We start from the raw sequence: 24,495 nt of genomic DNA on the forward strand, positions 1-24,495 counted from the left end.
GAAAGACCTTCTTTAAACAGAAATGGAGGGCTAAGGTTTAATCTTCCTGTTATTTATAATGGGTTACTGAACCCCTGGAAAGGTAGAGGACCAGGACAAGGACATTCGGATGCTAATCAGGTACTCAGGGTGGTTGAGCCAGGGTCTCACAAAGACAAAGAGGATTCTAATAGCCCATTAAGATTCTGAATAGGCTAGCTCGGTAGATACAAGGGGGGAGTTTCTGTTGAAACAAACAACTCTTTCTACTTCAGGAAGGCTCCTCCCAATGGGCGGGTCTTACCACAGAACAGTATTAATATCGGAGTTCTCGATCTAAATTCTTTTATTGACAATGACTCTTGGATGAGAGTCGAAACGTCTATTTTTTCAAACTGAGTCCAGATGACTACAACTGAAGCTTTTTCTACTATGGAACACGCCTGGACGAATGAGGGATTACACCGACATACTATGTGGATATTGTACTTGAGTCATTTTTTCCATGGAACTTTAACTTGAGTAAAACATGTCATACTCTCTCCAGCACAGACAACGATGGACTCTATCATCCCTAATGGTTAAAAGTTAAAACTGTATACTGTATTCAAGCTCTCTGTATACTTGTGTACTGTACCTGTATACTTTATTCAAGCTCTCTGTATACTTGTGTACTGTACCTGTATACTGTATTCAAGCACCGTATTCAAGCTCTCTGTATACTTGTATACTGTACCTGTATACTGTATTCAAGCTCTCTGTATACTTGTGTACTGTACCTGTATACTGTATTCAAGCTCTCTGTATACTTGTGTACTGTACCTGTATACTGTATTCAAGCACAGTATTCAAGCTCTCTGTATACTTGTATACTGTACCTGTATACTGTATTCAAGCTCTCTGTATACTTGTGTACTGTACCTGTATACTGTATTCAAGCTCTCTGTATACTTGTATACTGTACCTGTATACTGTATTCAAGCTCTTTGTATACTTGTCTGTATACTGTACTTTCTGTATACTATACTGTCTGCATACTGTACCTGTATACTGTACTGTATGTATACTGTACCTGTATACTGTACTGTATGTATACTGTACCTGTATGCTGTGGTATTGTATATTCGACATGCGCCGATTCCTCCACACCTCTTCTGACCCCATTTAAGACATGTTGTATCAATGATGGCTCCAAAGTAAATGGGAGCTGGTATTCCAGCTGCAGACAGGAAACAGCTCAGAATCAGATCAATGTATTATTGTACTTTTGTAGGACTGATACCATTTTGATGACTCATTACATAAACTTAAACAACTGCATTGTACTCACCAAGTGTACGTGTTGCCATAGCATGGAACCCCAAAGCTAAGGACTTCAGCTGTGGTTTAATACACCTGCAAAGAGCCAAATACAACACTAATGTTGTGTCATACACAATGATTTCCATCATATTTCACCCAACTGAAATATTTATGGCAGCCATAGAGAATTTGAAATTCTCTGTAATTTTGGGCTTTGCCACATGAGTTTATCATCATTGTTATTTTCACCAGCACAAGCGTGAACAATCAGAAAGAAATCCAATAATGATCAGATTTATGATGTGTATGTTAATATAGCCCGTGTTGCATGAGAAAGCCTCTATATAATATTAATTTAGTCACCTAACCTTTCGTCAATTATAATGTTGTATAATCTCATATTTCAAGAGGATTTAAGAGAAAAGTGTAGAAGAGTGATTGACCTCGTTTGTTGTGGAGGCATATTTGCCTTTGGGATGTGATGGACGAATTATGAATTATAAACATAAGATGACTTAAATCTGAAAGCACCAGATGATCAGGCTGGACAGAGCTTCATGTGTGGTATATATAGAATGTAGGCAATAACTGAGAGTCAGTGAGACACGAGGCGTGTCTGAGTCTAACAGCTTCAGTATGATGAGACTTTAGAGAAACAGGAAGTCAGCTGTCTAAATAGGCACGCCCATTATCCAGGAGGCCCCGCCCAGTGGGCAGGGAGGCCCCGCCCGGTGGGCAGGGCTTACACAGAGTAGGATTTAAAAGCAGACTCTGAGATGAGAATTGAGAATGACTCTTGGATGAGAGTTGAAATATTTTGTTTTTTTTAAAACTACAATACAACTGAATTTTGCCTACAATGGAACACTCCTGGATGAACGAGGAATTACACTGACTTGCTTAAATAGTACTAATCTTGGAAGTGAAATACAAACGGCCTTCTGTTACATTGAAGTGCATATGATATTATCATCATAAGTGAAGTAAACACAATTATATTAGGTTTTGGTAAATATTGTTTATAGTTTTTTGTAGTTTACAATTTTGCTTCCTGATTGGAATCCGAAAGAAATATTCACATTTACAATCCAATATTGAACCCCTTTATTATTTGTTAGAGGCTCCACAAAGTTGCCATTTTAATCTCAGCTTTAAGACATCCTCCGGCCACACGTTTTGAAAAATGGGAACCACATCTGCACATTTTTAATCCACCTCGATTACTATGAGTTTTTAGAGTTGACAAGCATGGTAGGGAAACCAGTATATTCCTGAAACAAATTCCCTGCATGTTCTCCTAACAGTTCAAATCTGACCTGATGAGCAGCATGTAGCCCGGCGTGCCGCCCAACGAGATGATGAAGGAGGTGATGACCGACAGCGCGAGGAAATAAGGAAACATGCCGTCACAGTCGTCCTTGTCGGCGCACGGGCCTGCACTGGCCGTGAAGTTACCGGCCACATCAATGCAGCTGCAGTCAGAGAAGACCTGGACGTGCACACAGATGACCACGTGAATATGACTCACACATATGCAGTTCAGGTTAAAGAATCCAAACAGAAATGCTACACAGGCTATCAGTGGATTCAGTGTTACATTTCAAGCTATTTTCCTGATCAAAAAAATCACTCTTAATAGAAGAACTCTTATAAATAAAAACAAAAACTCTTATTAACAAAACTCCTCTCATATCTTAATAGGGATGGAGGAAAATAAATAAATAAAATTAAAATATTAAAATAAATAGATAAAAAATAAAATTAAATAATAATAAAATAAGGTAAATAATAATAAATTGAAGTAAAGTAAAAATAGCTAGCATAAGACTAAATAATACTAATACTAATGGTAAGTAAACACTCTTATTTACATCAGTTATATGCACATGAATATGGCCTTAAATTGCTTGTGAGTATGACAGTAATTGCACATGAATATGGCAATGACCTCCCCTACCCCTGGCCTCCTCTACCCCACTGACTACTCTTCTACCCCCTGTTACATCCCCATCATTTTCTTTCTACTTCTTCTGTCTTGTTCATTTTATCTGTATATTAATGTGTATTGTACGTGCTGTCCCCCCCTAGCGCTATATAAATAAAAGCTATTATTATTATTATTATTATTATTATTATTATTATTATTATTATTATATGACGGTATTGCACATGGTTAAGTGAGTAGGTCATGCAAACAAAATGCAATACCTTTTCCAAATAACAAGTGCCAACATACTGAGCAAAAATGTGACTTCTATTTGAACTCACTGTGTCTTTCCCTGAGCCTGTCGAGCTGGTGCAGCCGGCCAGACAGGCAGACACATACGTGATGCCGTTGTCTCCACAGACCGGGTCCCACTCACTGGCCGAGCACGAACAGCCGAGGTTACAGCCTCCAAAGACTGAGTGTTTGTCATTGGATAAATCATCTTCACTGGATTAAAGAAAAAAGGACAGAAAATGTCATTAAAGCCTGTTTCAGCCTGTGCATTATTGAACTTGCACATGTACATTTATTCTCATCATGATAATGTCTCCATCCATCTTTAATCACTGCAGCTATAGTGCCCATCAGTCATTGTATTCTTCATTGTATTTGGCTAATCCATAACATTATTTTCTTACTGTCTTTTGTGTTCAGCTGAGCTACCACAAAGAATACTAAGTCTCATCATGGAAACTGAAATCATTTGTAAACTGTCCTTGTGATGAAGCCATTCTCCCATCTCACAAAACCCTCATCCTTTTCACTTCTTCTACCTTCTTTTGTGTGTATGTATGTAGCTTGACAATCCAATTCAGCGGAACTAAAATCATGCTTTAGCTTTAAAGAAGCGATACTTTGTCAAGACAAAATGGTTCATTCTGACCTGCTTCAGATGCATTGAGGGCCCGGCTGGGGCGAGGAGTCACTGTCCTGTTCACTCCAGGGACATGTGCATGTATTGTTGCTTGAGATTAAAGTCAGTCTGTGTGCTCAGCGTGAAAAAATAAGTTCACATAAGTAGTGGCCAGGAAAGTTTTGACATAAAGCTATAGCTATAGTCTTCAGGTGTCAGATTGATGTGTTTGTTTACTTTCATAAAGGTAAGAAACAAAAATGATACAACATGTCTGTATACAGGCTGCAAAATAGACAGGGGCCCGGGGCCCGGGGCCCGTAAGCACTCAAATTGCCGGCGGGCCCGGGGTTTGTAACAGAGGTTCTCTTTATGACGTCACTGCTCTAAAGGCTAATCTGAAAACACGGACCGGAGAGCGCTGGAGGGTCTAAAGAATAAAGTCTAAAAAATACTGTGGCAGTAATGTAACACTTTGATACCAACCAAAAAACACAGAAGAAGAAGAAGAAAGTCAAGGATGTTTCGACTCACGAAGACGACAAAAGCGCTGAAAAAATCTTTGAAAATTTTATCTTGACATCTTTTTTTCCCCAAATTAATAATATAATTTTAAGATTTTGGATTATTGGTGTCGTCAAAACACACATTAATTTGATGCTTTTTCTTCTTCAAATGGGGGAATGTGACCCCAACTATGGACGCACTTGAACCGTTGAATGAACTCCTAAAGCAAAAGAACCGTAATGTGTCATCCATCTTGCCTCTTTCCAACCCAATTTCCTCAGAACATTACAAGTCTGTCATGTTAATTCATCGCCCAAATGGAAAGAAACTACAGTACGATTCGTTTTGTTGAGATCTTTCTCTCCTTAGAAACCTCATAAAACTGAATGCACTTTGAGTCAAGGGTCTTAACATCATTAACGATCTTAACATTTGTTTCTTGAGATTAAAGTCCGTCTGTGTGCGCAGCGTGAAAGGTAAGAAGGTAAGAAACAAAAATGATACAACATGTGTCTGTATAACTTATCATGAGATGACGTCAGCGGTCTATAGACAAACATAGATAATGAGCTGTGAAGACGGAATCTTGTGTAGCACTTTCCACAGAATTATCTCCTGTAGGTCACAGTAGTAGTAATTCATTTTATAATTGTTGTACTTTTTTCATGGGAGGCCAATAGGGATGTCATTATAAGAACTTTACATTTTGCCAATTTTAGTTTGAAGCATTTTTCAAAATTTTAGAAGATAAAGAAAATTTAATAAAAAAAATTCTGGATACTCTCAATTTAAACTTCATGACTGAAGAGCAAAAAGGACAAAAATAGGAGCTGAAACAGAACTGAACAGTTTTGAAAATACAGAGTAAGATAAGATATTCCTTTATTGTCCCACATGGGGAAATTTCATTGTTGCAACGCAGGAAGATACAGAAGAAAAGAACAGATCACTTATAGGACTGGTTATTGTTTGAAAAACACTCAGTAGAAGATCTCCTATAAACAAAAACTCCCATTTCCCAACACGGGATGGAGGGGAAAAAATGATAAAGATAAAAATAAATAAATAAATAAATAAAAGAGTGCGAGTTCAAGTATCTCGGGGTCTTGTTCACGAGTGAGGGAAGGATGGAGCGGGAGATCGACAGGCGGATCGGTGCAGCGGCTGCAGTGATGCAGTCGCTGCATCGGACTGTTGTGGTAAAGAGGGAGCTGGGCCGAAAGGCAAAGCTCTCTATTTACCGGTCGGTCTACGTTCTGACCTCACCTATGGTCATGAGCTTTGGGTAGTGACCGAAAGAACAAGATCGCGGATACAAGCGGTCGAAATGAGTTTCCTCCGCCGTGTGGCTGGGCGCTCCCTTAGAGATAGGGTGAGGAGCTCGGCCACACCGGGAAGAGGCCCCGGGGAAGACCCAGGACACGCTGGAGAGACTATGTCTCTCGGTTGGCCTGGGAACGCCTCGGGATCCCCCCGGAGGAGTTAGAGGAAGTGTCTGGGGAGTAGGAAGTCTGGGAGTCCCTGCTCAGACTGCTGCCCCCGCGACCCGGCCCCGGATAAAGCGGCAGAAGATGGATGGATGGATGGATAAAAGAGTGCAATTGAGGGTTTAAAGCTTTAACAGAAACACTTACTCCTGTTTTTAACATCAAGAATACAAATGTAGTCACTGTCACTTGACAGATCCACTGACTGGAAAGAGGAGTTAGGTAGGGTTGTGCTTGGTCCCTTTTATGTACTTGGAGTCAGTGGTGTTACAATTACAGGTGATGACACACACACACACACACACACACACACACAAACACACACACACACACACACACACACACACACGTAATCCCTCCTCCTCCCGTGCTTAATTGTGGTGACTCACCTGTTGTATGTCAGCGTCACCCCGGCAACCTTTGCGTTCTCACAGCTCATGGCAAAGAAGAAGAGCGAGAGGACGTAGCCAATCAGCGAGGTGGTGAAGGCGAAGCGCGCAGCTCCCATGATGTTGAGCTTGAGCCTCTTCATGAGCAAACCTCCAGAGAACATCCCCAACGCCACAGCCGGGATGTTGATCACACCTGGAACACAAAAGAGCAGGCGCCACTGTTCAGTCTGTCTCTATCACTCCTCCAGTGTTTAATGTAGAACAACTGTCAGGCGGAAAGGCAAATAATAAATAAATAAATGTGTATTTTCACAAAGTCTGTATAAATGATAGCTGAGTGTGACCTGCAGTGTTTCCATCGTTTATCTGCTTTTCTACAGCTATTTGCTTGATTTTCTTCTTTTAGATGTCAAATACAAACTCAATATTACGCCGAGTTGTAGACTTTTGTATTTGTTCTCAGACTGTAGTAGCTCTTGCACATTTTAGTTGGTTTTGGGCTCTTATAGAAGGACATTTTAGTATACAATCAACCAAAATTCTGAATGTTGCAACGTCACCTGTTTCTACCTCCATATCAAAATAAAAGAAAGAAGAATTTAAAGAATTTAACAGGATTGAATACCATCTTTTGACTTCCCTCTTTCTGTTTTCTGTTGTGCAGCCTGGATACTGGACACTGTCATTCATCTTGATTTGAACCTGTCTCATAAAAGCATGATCATGTAGTGGACCTCCACTGTTCGCTGACGTCTGTGCGGAGCTGCCTCTTTTATCTAAAACCATCATTAGCACTGCTCTCTAATACCACAGTCTCTTTCATATGCAGCCAATTTGGTCAGCGCTGGCATCTCCCTTGATGAGACCATACGAATACGTACTTTCATCTTGTTTCCAACTTTATTACATGCTTCGTTTGAGATGAAAAGCCCCTTTCAGAGTCACAAAGCATCACTAGTCTTCACATGTGCTCCGCTTAGTAGTCTGGGTAACCCCTTTCTGGTGGCGGACGTCCACAGCAAACGCACATCACATTCATCACATACTGTACAATATACTGAGCGCTGTTTTTTCGAAATGAGAAACAGTAAACGCTGCATGCCACACACTGTAAGACACTAACAGCCACGTGTCATACCCATTAGAAAGTTGGCCTTTGAAGCGGATTGCCTGAAATGCTGTTCGATGTACTTGGGCTTGTAGGTGACCATGCCAATGAGGGAATTGAGCTGAATAATGGTCACACACAGGTAAATGAGATAGAAGGGGTGTCCCAGCAGCGTGCGCAGGGTCGGGATGAAGTCTGGAGAAACAAAGAGGAATCAGAACGTAAGATGTTGGCTTTTCTGAATGAATAAGCAGGTCTCTGTGTTGTGTCTGTCTGGGGGACATAACTGGTCATGACTTATTGTAGAGTCTTCATAGTGTTCTTATGCACTTCTTGTCCCCAAAAAAGTCGTCACTAAGAGTTAACTAAGCAAATACAGCAAGTCTGAGCCTCCTACTGGAGAACTGCTACAAGTGATGATCTTTCAGCGGTAACACGGCGTTTAAACCCGACTGAAACAACCACGTGGAAAGACAATTCCCTTGGTTGGGGAAACGATGTCAGTGTGTTTGAGAATGGGTGAAATCATTCGGCTCAAGCAAAGAAAACATCCAAAGGAGAAGCAGAGACTAATGTGCTATAGATCTGAACCCAGTGAGTATGTTTGGGACGAGCTGGAGAAGGCTTTGTGCTGCGGTCACTCTCCATCATCAGTACAAGATCAACTGTGATAAATAATGCAACACTGGGTGGAAATAAATGTTTTGTAATCAAAATTAAAGGTGATCCTACGAAATTTTAGAGCGTGTAGCAACTTTGTTTAGACAGGTAGTGTACTACAACACAACATTGACCCAAGGAAGTTGGATGCACCTAGCAGGAAATAATGTGGGATTATTTTTTAATGGATTTCAAAACCTGAACAATATATAGCATTTTTTTTTAAACAGTTTGGATTGGCACAGTTAACATTTAGTTTGCCTCCTACAATTTCCTCTGCAAAAAACAAAATGTCTTGTCTTTACGGGACAAGAGTCAATATAAAAAGGTTTGGACCTCTGCAAACATGTTCTTAATCATAAAAGCAGAAGAAATGCAAAATGCAGAAGAAAACAGCACACTCATCTGAATTATGTGTTGTGCATGTGAACACAGCCAGTGTTTGTTGACTGGTCTCACCTTTGGCCATTTCTATGAAACTGCTATGTTCATCTCCTTGATATTTGTTCTTATGAAAAAACGAGTTCTTAATGAAGCTGGTTTGTTCTGGGGGCCGCTGCTCCGGGGTCTGGCTCTCAGACACAGGCAGTGCGCGGGGTAAAAACCAGAAGGGAATGGCAGACAGGAGGGTTATGACTCCTGCAATGAGGTATCCCAGCCACCAGGCGCCCACCCAGCGGGCGTCTGCTGGGGTGATGGTGATGCTCTCTGTGGAAACAAGACACATGGTCAGGATGCTGTGGAGCAACTACTCAAGCCTTACGGCGTGAAATGAGAGACAAACTGCATTAAAAACAGCACTTGTGGACTTCCGGGACGATGCAGGACTGGCCAGGTCAATTTTGCTTTAAAAAATCTAAATTTCTACCACATATCACCAAATACAAGGAGCAAGACGTTTGGAGAGATGTCTGAACAGAGAAAAGAGGATTCTCCATGGTCCGGCAGATGGAGGAAAAGACAAGTGGAGGGACATGCTTTTCAACCTTGAGAATAAAGAGATACTAAGGCTGACTCTTTATCGGAGCAGATAGTCACACTGGGCAGTCAGTGTAGCCTCCAGTTCCAGAGTCTTATTTAACCAAGAGCCTGTAAAACGAATCAATCAGAAAGACATCTAAATCAGACTTCTGTGCAACTCCCTGCTTGCAGCGTGTCCTAAAATTGGTTCAAATTGCAGCTGCAAGACTCTTGTTTGTTCTAATGCAGTTGTGATTTTGGATGTTGCAAAAATACATTTAATTCAATGTCTCCAGGGCCAACATGTTCAAGTGAAAATGGGCAATTACATTATATGACGCTTTTACCATAAAAGTACAGTTGTAGTGTACATAGACATTTTTTAAAGAATGACATACTTCCCAAACTAATGTGGGAAATATAATCATAATCCAATAATATATTTTATGTACTTTAATAGACCATACAGTTTTAATAGTACACCTTAATAATTGAACAATGAAAAGTACAAAAATTACATATTTTATAAATAGAGTGAACTTCAAAACTTGAAACCTGAATTTATTAGAACCTAAAATATATCAATAATTCATGGTGAACAACTAATTATTTATTTAATTACTTATTTTATTTATTATTATTATTATTATTATTATTTTTTTTTTCCTTTACCCCCTAGATTTACCATTCTACATATAGACACACACATCAGCAACACCCAAACATAGCATGTCACCAAAGCCCTTTCCCATTATCCGATCATGACCACTTACAGACCGTTCTACTCAATCCCATCCTGTCAGTTCTGTCATCGTCCTGTCCCACTGTCTGTGTATAATAATAATAATAAAAATTGAATAAAATAATAATAATAAAAATAATAATAATAATAAAAATAAATAATAATAAAAATAAATAATAATACAATATATATATATATATATATATATATATATATATATATATATATATATATGTATATGTATATATATATATATTTGGTGCATAATTATTTGGTTTTATCATTTGGTTTTATTTTTTATTTGGTGCACATGAAATGCTATTATTCGACTTTCATTTACTCAACTTTCGGTGTCCATGACTACAAGGCCAGTGTTCAGGTACAACCATTCGAGGAGCAGCTTATTTCTAAATGAATGCTATTTTTCCATATTTAATATTTCCTTACAAAACCAGGGTTATCCTCATTTGCACAAAACAACCATGAAATTACTATCCATATGATGATCCTCCAGCCAGAATCACTTCAAACTTTCTTTGGACACTCTCTGTAGACTTATAATTATATATACCGTTATTGACAATGACTCTTGGATGAGAGTCGAAACGTCTACTTTTTCAAACTGAGTCCAGATGACTACAACTGAAGCTTTTTCTACTATGGAACACGCCTGGACGAATGAGGGATTACACCGACGTAGACTTATAATGTTTTTTTCGCAATATGTCTAAAACATCTGCTAAAACAATCCACAATATCTGCCTTTTACAATCACTGCAAACTAAGATGAGTCGACCTGGCAATGAACAGAAACGCAACCGGGAAAGTCGTTTACCAATACTCCCTGAGGCCCCTTGGCTCATGCAGGTTTGTACTTGTACTCACCCATCTTCACGAATCCAATGTCCACATAGATCTTGGCACAGAGTGAGCCTAAGAGGTAGCCAAAGACCGGGCCAACCACTGAAATGGTCTGCACACACCCTGTCGATTTTTACAAACACACCATCACGACAAATGCAGTTGATCTGATAAATTACATTTAACATATTTGACACGAGTTGCAGTTCCTTGCATCTTCCTCTGTTCTTGCTCCTAATAACTTACCGACATACAATGCAGCATTCTCCTCGCTGGCAAAGTCATCTATATATGAGATGCCCAAAGGCTGGATGGGTGTCTCTCCAATGCCACGGAGCACATTTCCCAGCAGCACATAGATCCACATGGACAGGTTGGACTCTCCTTCACAGCCTGCGCACAACAGCGAGTAACGCAGATCGTCATATTCACATAATTTACCGATACGATCACACATTCTGAGCACACACAGACCTTTGTGCGGCACGTCCGGTCTGTCTTGGGCCGGGTCAGTGTGTGAGCCCAGATGACACGGAGCAGGGTTAAGTGTGGAGTTGGCCAGCCACCGCACCGACGTCTCAAACTCGTAACTGACGGAGCGGAAACGTGTGGAGGTAGTTAAAAAACAATACATAACAGGCAAAAGCTTAATGTCTTAGCTGTGGTTTATACTGCAAACATTCTCATTTATAGAGTTTTGACTACTTTAAAAGTACAGATAATGCCAACGAGAAGCATTGACTTAAGGGACACGTAAAGTATAACACTTTTGTGCTTTATTGTCCTTTAAACATGCTCTTGATGACCTTTGTCTTGACATATCATATTTTGCAGCATAAAACTATGGGTAAAGTGAGAACCACAAGTGATTTTCTACCTGTAAGGCATTTCCTGATCAAGAGGGAATAACCATGGGAAGACAGACAAAAGCTAGCTTGCCCCCAACATGCTAATGTAGCACATGGCCATCAAAAATCCAACCTTTGTTAAAGCCGAACACATGTTTTTATGGGGGAAAATGCTTTGAAAATACCAGTTGAAATATGTTGGTGATCTAATTTTTTGTATTTATCACGCGTGAATAATGTTTTATGCAATCTTTGTTCGGTAGGAAGGGTTATTCATGAGCAATATGTAAATTATGCTCAATCCATCTTAATTATTCACTTCCACCCAGTGTTCACACCCCTTTTCATCAGCACTTTCCTTTGCTGTGCATCTATTTTCTGTATTTTGTGCGTTTATGTTATTGTGCGTGTGAGGTCAGTATTGTGCTCTACAAACCAACGCAATTTGTCAACCGCACGGCAAATGCATGCACTGCGCCAGTATCCCCCACAATGCATTTCATTGTAACGCTTTCTGTCGGCGCAGTGCTTGCCCCTTAGCAACTTAAGCAGCGAGAACAGGAATAGAGGGAAAGGAATGTTGAACAGTTAAAACGGAGGATATTTTAAAGAAATATAAGGCGATTTTCCAGCAAACAAAACAGTAAAAACGTTAAGGACGCTTCACATCGCTGACACCTATTTATGTCAAGTTTTCCTCCCTGCGCCTCTGGGCAACTTTCAGAAAATCCACACTTAAGTCAAGTGTGTAGTACGTACTGCGAGTATTGGGATAGTATGAAGGTTATGTGAGTGTATGTAATTGCATTTTTGTTTTTTGCATTTGAATTGTTTGAACAGTTTTTTGTATTTGTTTTTTTACATACTATCAAGTAAAAATATTAATTGAATATGAATATGATTTTTGTTTTTAAATACCCTGCTTTAATATTCACTTTGTACTGTGTTTTAAACTTCAGTGTATGAAAATGCAATGTTTGAAAATAAATGTTAATTTATGTTTTAATTCAGTGCAAATACATTCGGTAAAAAAATGTTCAACGTCTCAAAAATCAAATGAGAGAAGGAAGAGACAGGACACAGGTGAGATGACTGAGGAGACGGGACACAGGTGAGAGACAGAGGAGACGGGACACAGGTGAGAGACTGAGGAGACGGGACACAGGTGAGAGACAGAGGAGACGGGACACAGGTGAGAGACTGAGGAGACGGGACACAGGTGAGAGACAGAGGAGACGGGACACAGGTGAGAGACAGAGGAGACGGGACACAGGTGAGAGACAGAGGAGACGGGACACAGGTGAGAGACAGAGGAGACGGGACACAGGTGAGAGACAGAGGAGACGAGACACAGGTGAGAGACAGAGGAGATGGGACACAGGTGAGAGACAGAGGAGATGAGACACAGGTGAGAGACAGAGGAGACGGGACACAGGTGAGAGACAGAGGAGACGGGACACAGGTGAGAGACAGAGGAGATGAGACACAGGTGAGAGACAGAGGAGATGGGACACAGGTGAGAGACAGAAGAGACAGGACACAGGTGAGAGACTGAGGAGACGGGACACAGGTGAGAGACAGAGGAGACGGGACACAGGTGAGAGACAGAGGAGATGAGACACATGTGAGAGACAGAGGAGACGGGACACAGGTGAGAGACAGAGGAGACGGGACACAGGTGAGAGACAGAGGAGACGGGACACAGGTGAGAGACAGAGGAGATGGGACACAGGTGAGAGACAGAGGAGACAGGACACAGGTGAGAGACTGAGGAGACGGGACACAGGTGAGAGACAGAGGAGACGGGACACAGGTGAGAGACAGAGGAGATGAGACACATGTGAGAGACAGAGGAGACGGGACACAGGTGAGAGACAGAGGAGACGGGACACAGGTGAGAGACAGAGGAGATGAGACACATGTGAGAGACGGGACACATGTGAGAGACAGAGGAGACGAGACACATGTGAGAGACAGAGGAGACGGGACACATGTGAGAGACAGAGGAGACGAGACACAGATGAGAGACAGAGGAGACGAGACACATGTGAGAGACAGAGGAGACGAGACACATGTGAGAGACAGAGGAGACGAGACACATGTGAGAGACAGAGGAGACGGGACACATGTGAGAGACAGAGGAGACGAGACACAGGTGAGAGACAGAAGAGACAAGACACATGTGAGAGACAGAGGAGGCGGGACACAGGTGAGAGACTGAGGAGAGAGGACAAAGGTGAGAACTGAGGAGTCAGGACACAGGTGAGAGACAGAGGAGACGAGACACATGTGAGAGACAGAGGAGATGAGACACAGGTGAGAGACAGAGGAGACGAGACACATGTGAGAGACAGAGGAGGCGGGACACAGGTGAGAGACTGAGGAGACAGGACACAGGTGAGAACTGAAGAGACAGGACACAGGTGAGAACTGAGGAGACAGGACACAGGTGAGAGACAGAGGAGACGAGACACATGTGAGGGACTGAGGAGACAGGACACAGGTGAGAGACAGAGGAGACGAGACACATGTGAGAGACAGAGGAGACGGGACACAGGTGAGAGACAGAGGAGACAGGACACAGGTGAGAGACAGAGGAGACGGGACACAGGTGAGAGACAGAGGAGACGGGACACAGGTGAGAGACAGAGGAGACGGGACACAGGTGAGAGACAGAGGAGGCGGGACACAGGTGAGAGACAGAGGAGACAGGACACAGGTGAGAGACAGAGGAGACAGGACACAGGTGAGAGACAGAGGAGACGGGACACAGGTGAGAGACAGAGGAGATGGGACACAGGTGAGAGACAGAGGAGACAGGACACAGGTGAGAGACCGAGGAGACGGGACACAGGTGAGAGACAGAGGAGATGAGACACATGTGAGAGACGGGACACATGTGAGAGACAGAGGAGACGAGACACATGTGAGAGACAGAGGAGACGGGACACATGTGAGAGACAGAGGAGACGAGACACAGATGAGAGACAGAGGAGACGAGACACATGTGAGAGACAGAGGAGACGAGACACATGTGAGAGACAGAGGAGACGAGACACATGTGAGAGACAGAGGAGGCGGGACACAGGTGAGAGACTGAGGAGAGAGGACAAAGGTGAGAACTGAGGTGTCAGGACACAGGTGAGAGACAGAGGAGACGAGACACATGTGAGAGACAGAGGAGATGAGACACAGGTGAGAGACAGAGGAGACGAGACACATGTGAGAGACAGAGGAGGCGGGACACAGGTGAGAGACTGAGGAGACAGGACACAGGTGAGAACTGAAGAGACAGGACACAGGTGAGAACTGAGGAGACAGGACACAGGTGAGAGACAGAGGAGACGAGACACATGTGAGAGACTGAGGAGACAGGACACAGGTGAGAGACAGAGGAGACGAGACACATGTGAGAGACAGAGGAGACGGGACACAGGTGAGAGACAGAGGAGACAGGACACAGGTGAGAGACAGAGGAGACGGGACACAGGTGAGAGACAGAGGAGACGGGACACAGGTGAGAGACAGAGGAGACGGGACACAGGTGAGAGACAGAGGAGGCGGGACACAGGTGAGAGATAGAGGAGGCGGGACACAGGTGAGAGACAGAGGAGACAGGACACAGGTGAGAGACAGAGGAGAAAGGACACAAGTGAGAGACAGAGGAGACGGGACACAGGTGAGAGACAGAGGAGACGGGACACAGGTGAGAGACAGAGGAGACGGGACACAGGTGAGAGACAGAGGAGACGAGACACAGGTGAGAGACAGAGGAGGCGGGACACAGGTGAGAGACAGAGGAGGTGGGACACAGGTGAGAGACAGAGGAGACGGGACACATGTGAGAGACAGAGGAGGAGGGACACAGGTGAGAGACAGAGGAGACGGGACACAGGTGAGAGACAGAGGAGACGAGACACATGTGAGAGACAGAGGAGACGAGACAGATGTGAGAGACAGAGGAGACGAGACAGATGTGAGAGACGGGACACATGTGAGAGACAGAGGAGGCTGGACACAGGGGAAATTTAAAACACAGTACAAACTGAATATGAAATTGTATTTTTAAGAAAAATCATTAATATTGAATTCATTTGTTGTTTGTGTTGCATGAATCACCAGGACAAGTTCCTATGTCTATACATTTTATTTATCGACAAATGGCAATAAACCCTATTGTGATTCTGATTAATATTTTTACTTTATTGGATGTAAAAAAATATATATATATATATATATTTTTTTAAAATCAGTTCACATAATTTAAATGCAAAGAAAATTATTACATAAATTCAGCATAAAATAACAGTCTATGGTCAGGTCATGGGCCTCACACTGTCCACGTCATATACAGTCTATGGTCAGGTCATGGGCCTTCGACCTCTTTTTAATATCTTTATATATTTTTATATATCTTATCTTATATTTTTGATGAACCTTCACTGCCAGAATATACGTTCCATAGTGTCACTCACCGGCCGATGATGAAGTGTGGCAGTGCGATGATGAAGGTGCCAATGGACATGAGGACACAGCCCATTGCGATGATCTTTGGACGATGAAGCTTGGCTCCAAAGTAACTGACAAATGCAATCACCAACAAGTTACCTGGCAACATACAAACAACACCATTAGTAACATCATGACACCAATGTAAAGGAAGAGATCGAGTCATGTGTACATTGTACAGGATGAACTAACATCCATCCATCCATTTTCTGCCGCTTATCCGGGGCCGGGTTGCGGGGGCAGCAGTCTGAGCAGGGACTCCCAGACTTCCTTCTCCCCAGACACTTCTTCCGGGGGGATCCCGAGGCGTTCCCAGGCCAGCCGAGAGACATAGTCTCTCCAGCGTGTCCTGGGTCTTCCACGGGGCCTCTTCCCGGTGGGACATGCCTGAAACACCTCCCGAGGGAGGCGCCCAGGAGGCATCCGGAACAGATGCCCGAGCCACCTCAGCTGGCTCCTCTCGACGTGGAGGAGCAGCGGCTCTACTCCGAGCTCCCCCCGTGTGGCTGAGCTTCTCACCCTATCTCTAAGGGAGCGCCCAGCCACACGGCCGGAGGAAACTCATTTCGACCGCTTGTATCCGCGATCTTGTTCTTTCGGTCACTACCCAAAGCTCATGACCATAGGTGAGGTCAGAACGTAGACCGACCGGTAAATAGAGAGCTTTGCCTTTCGGCTCAGCTCCCTCTTTACCACAACAGTCCGATGCAGCGACTGCATCACTGCAGCCGCTGCACCGATCCGCCTGTCGATCTCCCGCTCCATCCTTCCCTCACTCGTGAACAAGACCCCGAGATACTTGAACTCCTCCACTTGGGGCAAGGACACCCCACCCACCTGAAGAGGGCAAGCCACCTTTTTCCGGTCGAGAACCATGGCCTCGGATTTGGAGGTGCTGATTCTCATCCCAGCCGCTTCACACTTGGCTGCAAACCGTCCCGGTGCATGTTGTAGGTCCGGGTTTGATGGAGCCATCAGGACAACATTGTCTGCAAACAGCAGAGATGGAATCCTGTGGTCCCCAAACTGGACACCCTCCGACCCCTGACTGCGCCTAGAAATTCTGTCCATAAAAATTATGAACAGAACCGGTGACAAAGGGCAGCCCTGGCGGAGTCCAACATGGGAACAGGTCTGACTTACTGCCGGCAATGCGAACACAGCTCCTGCTCCGGTCATACAGGGACCGGACAGCCCTGAGCAAAGGCCCCCGGACCCCCGTACTCCCGGTGCTCGGTGCTCGACCATGTACCGGAGGGACATGGTCGAAAGCCTTCTCCAGATCCACAAAGCACATGTGGACTGGTTGGGCAAACTCCCATGAACCCTCGAGCACCCGATGGAGGGTATAGAGCTGGTCCAGTGTTCCACGACCGGGACGAAAACCACTCTGCTCCTCCTGAATACGAGGTTCGACTATCGGTCGGATTCTCCTCTCCAGTACCTTGGAATAGACCTTACCCGGGAGGCTGAGGAGTGTGATCCCTCTGTAGTTGGAACACACCCTCCGGTCCCCCTTCTTGAACAGAGGGACCACCACCCCGGTCTGCCAGTCCAGAGGCACAGTCCCCGACCGCCACGCGATGTTGCAGAGACTTGTCAACCAAGACAGTCCAACAACATCCAGATACTTTAGGTGCTCAGGGCGGATCTCATCCACCCCCGGAGCCCTGCCACCGAGGAGTTTGCGAACAACCTCAGTGACTTCAGCTTGGGTGATGGATGAGCCAGCCTACGAGTCCCCGGTCTCTAGTTCCTCTTCTGAAGACGTGACTGAGGGATTAAGGAGAGCCTCAAAGTATTCCTTCCACCGTCCGACGACATCCCCAGTCGAGGTCAGCAGGCCTCCACCCGCACCGTAAACGGTGTTGGTGAGGCACTGCTTCCCCCTCCTGAGGCGCCGGACGGTTTGCCAGAATTTCTTTTGTGCCGACCGATAGTCCTCCTCCATGGCCTCCCCGAACTCCTCCCAGGCCCAGGTTTTTGCCTATGCGACAGCACGAGCCGCGGCTCGCTTGGCCTGCCGATACCTGTCGATGACCTCCGGAGACCCACAAGCCAGAGTGGCTTGTGGCCTCCTTCTTCAGTCTGACGTCATCCCTTACTTCCGGTGCCCACCACCGGGTTCGGGGGTTGCCGCCACGACAGGCACCGGAGACCTTGCGACCACAGCTCCGAGCAGCCGCATCAACAATGGAGGCAGAGAACATGGTCCACTCGGACTCAATGTCCCCAACCTCCCCCGGTACATGGGAGAAGCTCTCCCGGAGGTGCGAGTTGAATACCCTGCTGACAGAGGGCTCCACAAGACGTTCCCAACAGACCCTCACAATGCGCTTGGGTCTGCCAAGTCTGTCCGGCTTCCTCCTCCGCCAGCGGATCCAACTCACCACCAGGTGGTGATCGGTTGACAACTCTGCCCCTCTTTTCACCCGAGTGTCCAAGACACGCGGCCAGAGGTCAGATGACACGACAACAAAGTCGATCATTGACCTCCGGCCTAGGGTGTCCTGGTGCCATGTGCACTGATGAACACCCTTGTGCTTGAACATGGTGTTCGTTATGGACAATCCATGGCTAGCACAATAAGTGCAAAAAAGTCCAATAACTGAACACCGCTCGGGTTCAGATCGGGGAAGCCGTTCTTCCCGATCACCCCTCCCCAGGTGTCACTGTCATTGCCCACGTGGGCGTGGAAGTCCCCCAGTAAAACAACGGGGTCCACGGTCGGTGCACTGTCCAGTACTCCTCCTAAGGACTCCTAGAAGGCCGGGTACTCTGCACTGCTGTTCGGCCCATAGGCCGCCACAACAGTGAGAGACCTGTCCCCCACCCGAAGGCGGAGTGACGCAACCCTCTCATTCACTGGGGTAAACTCCAACACGTGGCGGCTGAGCTGAGGGGCTATAAGCAAGCCCACACCAGCCCGCCGCCTCTCCCCGCGGGCAACACCAGAGAAGTGGAGCGTACAGCCCCTCTTGAGGAGATGGGTTCCAGAGCCCAAACTGTGCGTGGAGGTGAGGCCGACTATATCTAGTCGGTATCGCTCAACCTCCCGCACAAGCTCAGGCTCTTTCCCTCCCAGCGAGGTGACATTCCATGTCCCCAGAGTTAGTCTCTGTGTCTGGAGATCTGGTCGCCGAGGCCCCTGCCGTCGACTGCCGCCCAGATCTCTCTGCACCGGCCCCTTATGGATCCTCCTGCGGGTGGTGGGTCCACGGGAGGGCGGCCCCACGTCGCTCCTTCGGGCTGTGCCCGGCCGGGCCCCGTGGGGTAAGACCCGGCCACCAGGCGCTCGCCATCGAGCACCCATCCCAGGCCTGGCTCCAGGACGGGGCCCCGGTGACGCCGATCCGGGCGACGTAATCGGCCTTGTTTGTGAACTCATCATAAAGGGCTTCTGAAACTTTGTCTGACCCGTCACCTTGGACCTGTTTGCCTTGGGAGACCCTACCAGGGGCTTGAAGCCCCCGACAACATAGCTCCCGGGATCATTCGGGCGCTCAAACCCCTCCACCACGTCGGTTCAAGGAGATGTACTAACATGATCAAATATTATCTTGTGTTTGCGGCCGAGGGTGTGTACATATATAATGGATGTGTGTGTATATATACATAGCTATGCTAAAATATGTGTGGTAGAAGGGCTCAGCCATGATGAGTGCCTCTGGCTTATCTTCAGTCCAGGAAAAAATGTAAATGAATGTCCAAAACATTTGACATTTGACTACTGAGGCAAATAAATAGCTCATTATTTTACCACTTTGGCATTCTAAAGACCTAAACTCCACCCACACCCACACCGCCCCTGCAGCAGGTGCGTGTCTCTCATGTCCTCATAAGCTTAATGCAGGGCCAGAGTTTAACCATATTTGGTTTTAATTCAAAGCTAAAAAACAGCAGATGCTCTATAATGATTCAGTCCAGGCTCCAGTCTGACCCGAGTTGGACTGATTAAGTCCTAAGTTAGTCTCAGTTTAGGATCGAGTCAGTCTTGGTTTGGTGCTGGTTAAAAACTCCTAGGTTAGTCCTGGGTCACTGGCCTGTAAGATCTTTGGTGCTATTTTAAATCTTATATATATATATATATATATATATATATATATATATATATATATATATATATATATATATATATATATATATATTTTCAAACTAAAACATCACTGAAAACATTCTATTTGTTTGGATTCCTAGCCGAGCGCTTCATCTTTGAGAATGGCTAAAAAGCGTTCCACAGATAAATCAGCTTTGCCCTTTCTGAAACAAATATGACTCAAGCAAATATGATTGAATAACAGTGATGATATTTCTGTGTATGAGGTGGTGCTATGCAGAGCAGCGACGTGTCTGACTCCAGCAGAAGACGCTGTGCACGAGCCGTGATCTACAGCTCCACCTTAAACACACCAATTAGAAAAAGACAAAAACACTTGAATCTGTTCTCACTCATTCCACCTCTCTTCTTCCTCCCTGTGTTCTCTTTCTCTGTTTTCCTCCCTCCTCTCTTCCTTCCCACTGCCCCATTCTTCTTCTCCTATGTTTCCCTGGCAACACTCCTATAGAAAATGCTTGTTGCCAAGGCCACACATGAGCAGCAGCTTTCAGCAGAAGGATGGAGCACTTGCTCAGCCTTGCCCCCAGCTGAGCTCACCTTTCTCGCTCTGAGGAAGCACGACTCACTGTACGGCGGATTTTATTCCACAAAACAAAAGTGCAAAAGTGCCATGTTTTATCTTTATCTTTCAACGATATTTCCCATGCCACTCTTGAGCGATGCAGCCTATGTAATATTTATGTGGACAGGGAAATGGGTATGTGCAGTGACCTAGAAAAGAGGCAACATATTCTTTTGACCTTCATGTGTGTTGTCTCCATCATATTTAGTATGTGTCAAACCAATAGAGGAAGCTATTGTATTTTTGGATTAATTTAAATAACCTATAATTAAGCAGATTGATTCAAAAGGTAAAGGTTTTCTTATTGAGTTATTCATGATATGCATCTGGTGGCTAATGCTAATTCAGTGGTACATTCTGGAGGTCATAGATCAACATATATATATTTCATAGTTGTAATGGGGTGGGTAATATTTTTATATGTAGATAATGTGGTGAATATTATTTTTGAACATCTGCAAAATTTGAATATCGAGTGCTGGCATATGGTTTATAGTAATACATACTTTAAATTGCCTGACCAGCCAGGACCACATGCTTTGACGTTTTGGTCTGGAATCACATCCAGCTGCTCCCATTTCCAAAGGGCGTGATTGACAAGCGGATTAACCAATCAGAGAATTACATGGGCCGTTCGTGTCTAAACAAACATGAGAAACGGCGGCAATTTGTGCAGAGTCAATAAGTGACACACTAAACTCTGTGAATCTGTGTTTTATTCTAAATATTATGAGGATATTTGAGAGGAGACGTCTTAAGCATTCGAGAGACATGGCGGTATGACCGGTCGATGCTTTTTTGACGACCCCTTGTGGTCCGATTCCTGACCCTTTGACCTTTGAACAGAACGTAGAAGGGACTGGATGGTCAGGAAATCATTTTAACACACACAAGTCGGAATATTGTTATCGGGATACTTCACTAATATGTCAAGATATACATCTTTGGCCCCTAAACTGTATCAGTCCATCACATGGTGAGCATAATACTTATTTGAATAGACTTAGGGAAGTATAGTATAATTATTTATTCACTATATTTACTTTATTAAGAAATTATCAGCAGTTTATGTTGTATACTGGTCATTAAAAAGTTGTCTTTATACTTCATCTGCATATACTAAGAGAAGGTTATTATGTTAATACTAAATGATACTTACAAACCACTTCAGCACTGCAAAACACTTATTTGGAGTATAATACCTGTATGACTTATGACGTAATAAATGACATGGCCCCATCCTGCCACAAAGATGCTAAAGTCTCTCTCTCTCCTCTAGATGAACGGCCCCTTGTCTGCCTGGATGAACTCTCTTATCTGCAGCCCGCCCGTCCATGCTTCTCCCAGAGGTTTTTACTTCTCCCACAGGATTTTTTGCACTTTCTTCCCGCTGAGAAATGGGGTCAAAGGACTGCTGTATCGATATCAGGCTGTACAAAAATACATGTAATTGAATTCAATATGGCCTCTGATCTCCACGGACCAATCACTATTCATCTCAACTCAGTCATTTTCCTTCTGAAGAGCAGGACAAGGAGGTTAGCAATGGAGGAAGAAAAGCTGCTGTGACGGGCGGAATACTCACCTATCTCAAAGCTCCCGTCAATGACACCTATTAGGTAACTGGGAATGTCAAAGCGCCTCTCCAGCTGCGTTATTGTGCTCTTCATGTAGCTTCCCGACAGGGCCTTCGCAAAATAGGCAAAAGACAGCGCCCCGAGGAACATCTGAGGGCCCGGCATCAGATCCAGCACGAAAAAGAGAGAGAGAGAGGAACACGGGATTAAAGCATAGAGCACTCGATAACTGTAGAGGCTTAATAACTCATGGAACTATTTTAGAAGCAGAAATACATTTGCCAGCTAAGTTTGGCTTTGAAAAATAGCAAAACCTTTGAAAATGTTGACCATCTTGTAAAAGAAAAGGCTTAATAAATGACTCATGTTTGTTGGATTCTGACGTGAGCGATTGTCATTATCAACATCACGTTGTAGCCAATTGGGCAATGTAAGTTATTGATAATATTGTGAATGTTGTTTTGTGGCTATAAATTATTTCAATATTGTTGGGTATATTGTTAATTTATAAAATACAACTGATAATAATAACAATAAACCTCAACTAATACATTTAAAGACATGTTTTAGCACATTTAGTTTTCCAAAATATCTTCTGATTATTATTATTGGGGATGAATATATTGAGATGAATAATATTTGTCACCTCGTAGTAAGAACAGCAATGTGTTTCCTACTGTAAGAAGTGTATTACTGTGTGAACACAACACAAATCAGATTAAATACATGGACTGGCCTCACTGACCTACTTTCACCGTCCTTCTTCATCCTAAAACAAAAGGTGCATTAGAGGAAGTTGCATAAGGCATTTGTGCGGTTTATAGATGGCAGATACTGTATATGCATACTAAGCTTGTACATTGGAGCAGGGGCCGGCTGTAGCTCGGAGCCAGGACCTCGGTCATGTGTATTGAGTGGAGAATACATGTTTTCACTGTGCTAAATGCCACGTGACGTGCACAAAGAAAACCTTGCACTGGCCAGGAATTGAGTTTAACTCTGTGTGGCCTTTTAGAGCATGAAAAGAGTGACCTGTTTGAACTCATTCATTGTTATTATTCTAATTGAATATAGTCCCTGTGTATAAGCATGAATCTACAGAGTGAAGAATGCAGCATTAGCTGCCTGAATGTGGTCAGTGTGTGCTGCTGAAGGCTTAAAAATAAGTTATAGTTTGTGGTGTTGGACACGGTCCACTCTCCTGATCCAGCTCTGGCGTGATAAAACTACAGCACATGAGAGTCACATGGCAGCCATACATAAATTTATAGAGTCGACCTTAAATTTAAAGAAGGAAATCACTAATGAAGCACAATGACCTACATAAGTGGGAGTCAGCTGACTTTGTGATTCATTTGGTCAAGGCGTTTTTGGTATTCATAAAAGGAAATTATAATTATATACACAATTTAAAACATATATGTATATTACAATGTGGAGGGAGGTCTTGTATGTGTGCTGGCTCCTATATATAGACCACAATTGTCTGTTGTGAGACAAGCATATCACATGTATTTTCCTCAGGGTTTAATCAAGAACAATTTTTCTAGTTACATTTAAAAAAATAAATGTAACCTTGTTGCTTGGAAACTTGTCACATGTTTAAATATCATGGATCCTAATTCCTGATCAATAAAAGATTTCAGAAAGTTATAAAACTATCAGTGGTGGGTCCTTTAAAAATGTACTTAAGTAAAGTGCAGTGCACTAACCACAGCAAACTATAGAGAGAATGGAACATTTTCACATCTGTCTCTCCATCTTATGATGCACGAGTCAATTTAAGCTTCACACTCAGAGTGTTAGCTTTGGTGGTCAGGATTAGCTTCTCACTCACACTTCACTTCACCAGAGTGAATAAGCGATGTTCGTAAAAATGATCCAATCAAAGTCCATGTACGTCATTATTTATGTTATTTACAGCTGCACTGTCGGAAACTTTGAGATCTGAAAAGACCAGAATGAAACTAATGAATGTTATAAGACTTTATATACCCTGAGGGGCATGACTATATAACCAGCAGATGACATCAAGAGGTGGGGG

The 24,495-nt window shown here is 44.0% G+C and overlaps 1 protein-coding gene across 1 annotated transcript in view; it reads right to left on the minus strand.

Moving 5' to 3' along the window:
* Positions 1–24,495, minus strand: part of LOC140369481 (solute carrier organic anion transporter family member 1C1-like) — a 33,784-nt gene that overhangs the window by 6,636 nt on the left and 2,653 nt on the right. Inside the window, exons 2-12 of the mRNA XM_072456829.1 lie at positions 22,460–22,601; positions 16,162–16,294; positions 11,085–11,428; positions 10,863–10,961; positions 8,735–8,983; positions 7,646–7,810; positions 6,505–6,700; positions 3,550–3,715; positions 2,598–2,770; positions 1,310–1,374; positions 1,081–1,198 (exon numbers count right to left, since the gene is read on the minus strand). Of these exons, the coding sequence (XP_072312930.1) occupies positions 1,081–1,198; positions 1,310–1,374; positions 2,598–2,770; positions 3,550–3,715; positions 6,505–6,700; positions 7,646–7,810; positions 8,735–8,983; positions 10,863–10,961; positions 11,085–11,428; positions 16,162–16,294; positions 22,460–22,601 (1,850 nt within the window). The remainder of the gene's footprint in view (positions 1–1,080; positions 1,199–1,309; positions 1,375–2,597; positions 2,771–3,549; positions 3,716–6,504; positions 6,701–7,645; positions 7,811–8,734; positions 8,984–10,862; positions 10,962–11,084; positions 11,429–16,161; positions 16,295–22,459; positions 22,602–24,495) is intronic.

This window comes from Eucyclogobius newberryi, unplaced genomic scaffold (genome assembly GCF_026437365.1).
Source record: "Eucyclogobius newberryi isolate DKJ021-1_F unplaced genomic scaffold, fEucNew1.0.hap1 SCAF_10, whole genome shotgun sequence".
In the NCBI taxonomy this organism is placed as follows: Eukaryota; Metazoa; Chordata; class Actinopteri; order Gobiiformes; family Gobiidae; genus Eucyclogobius; species Eucyclogobius newberryi.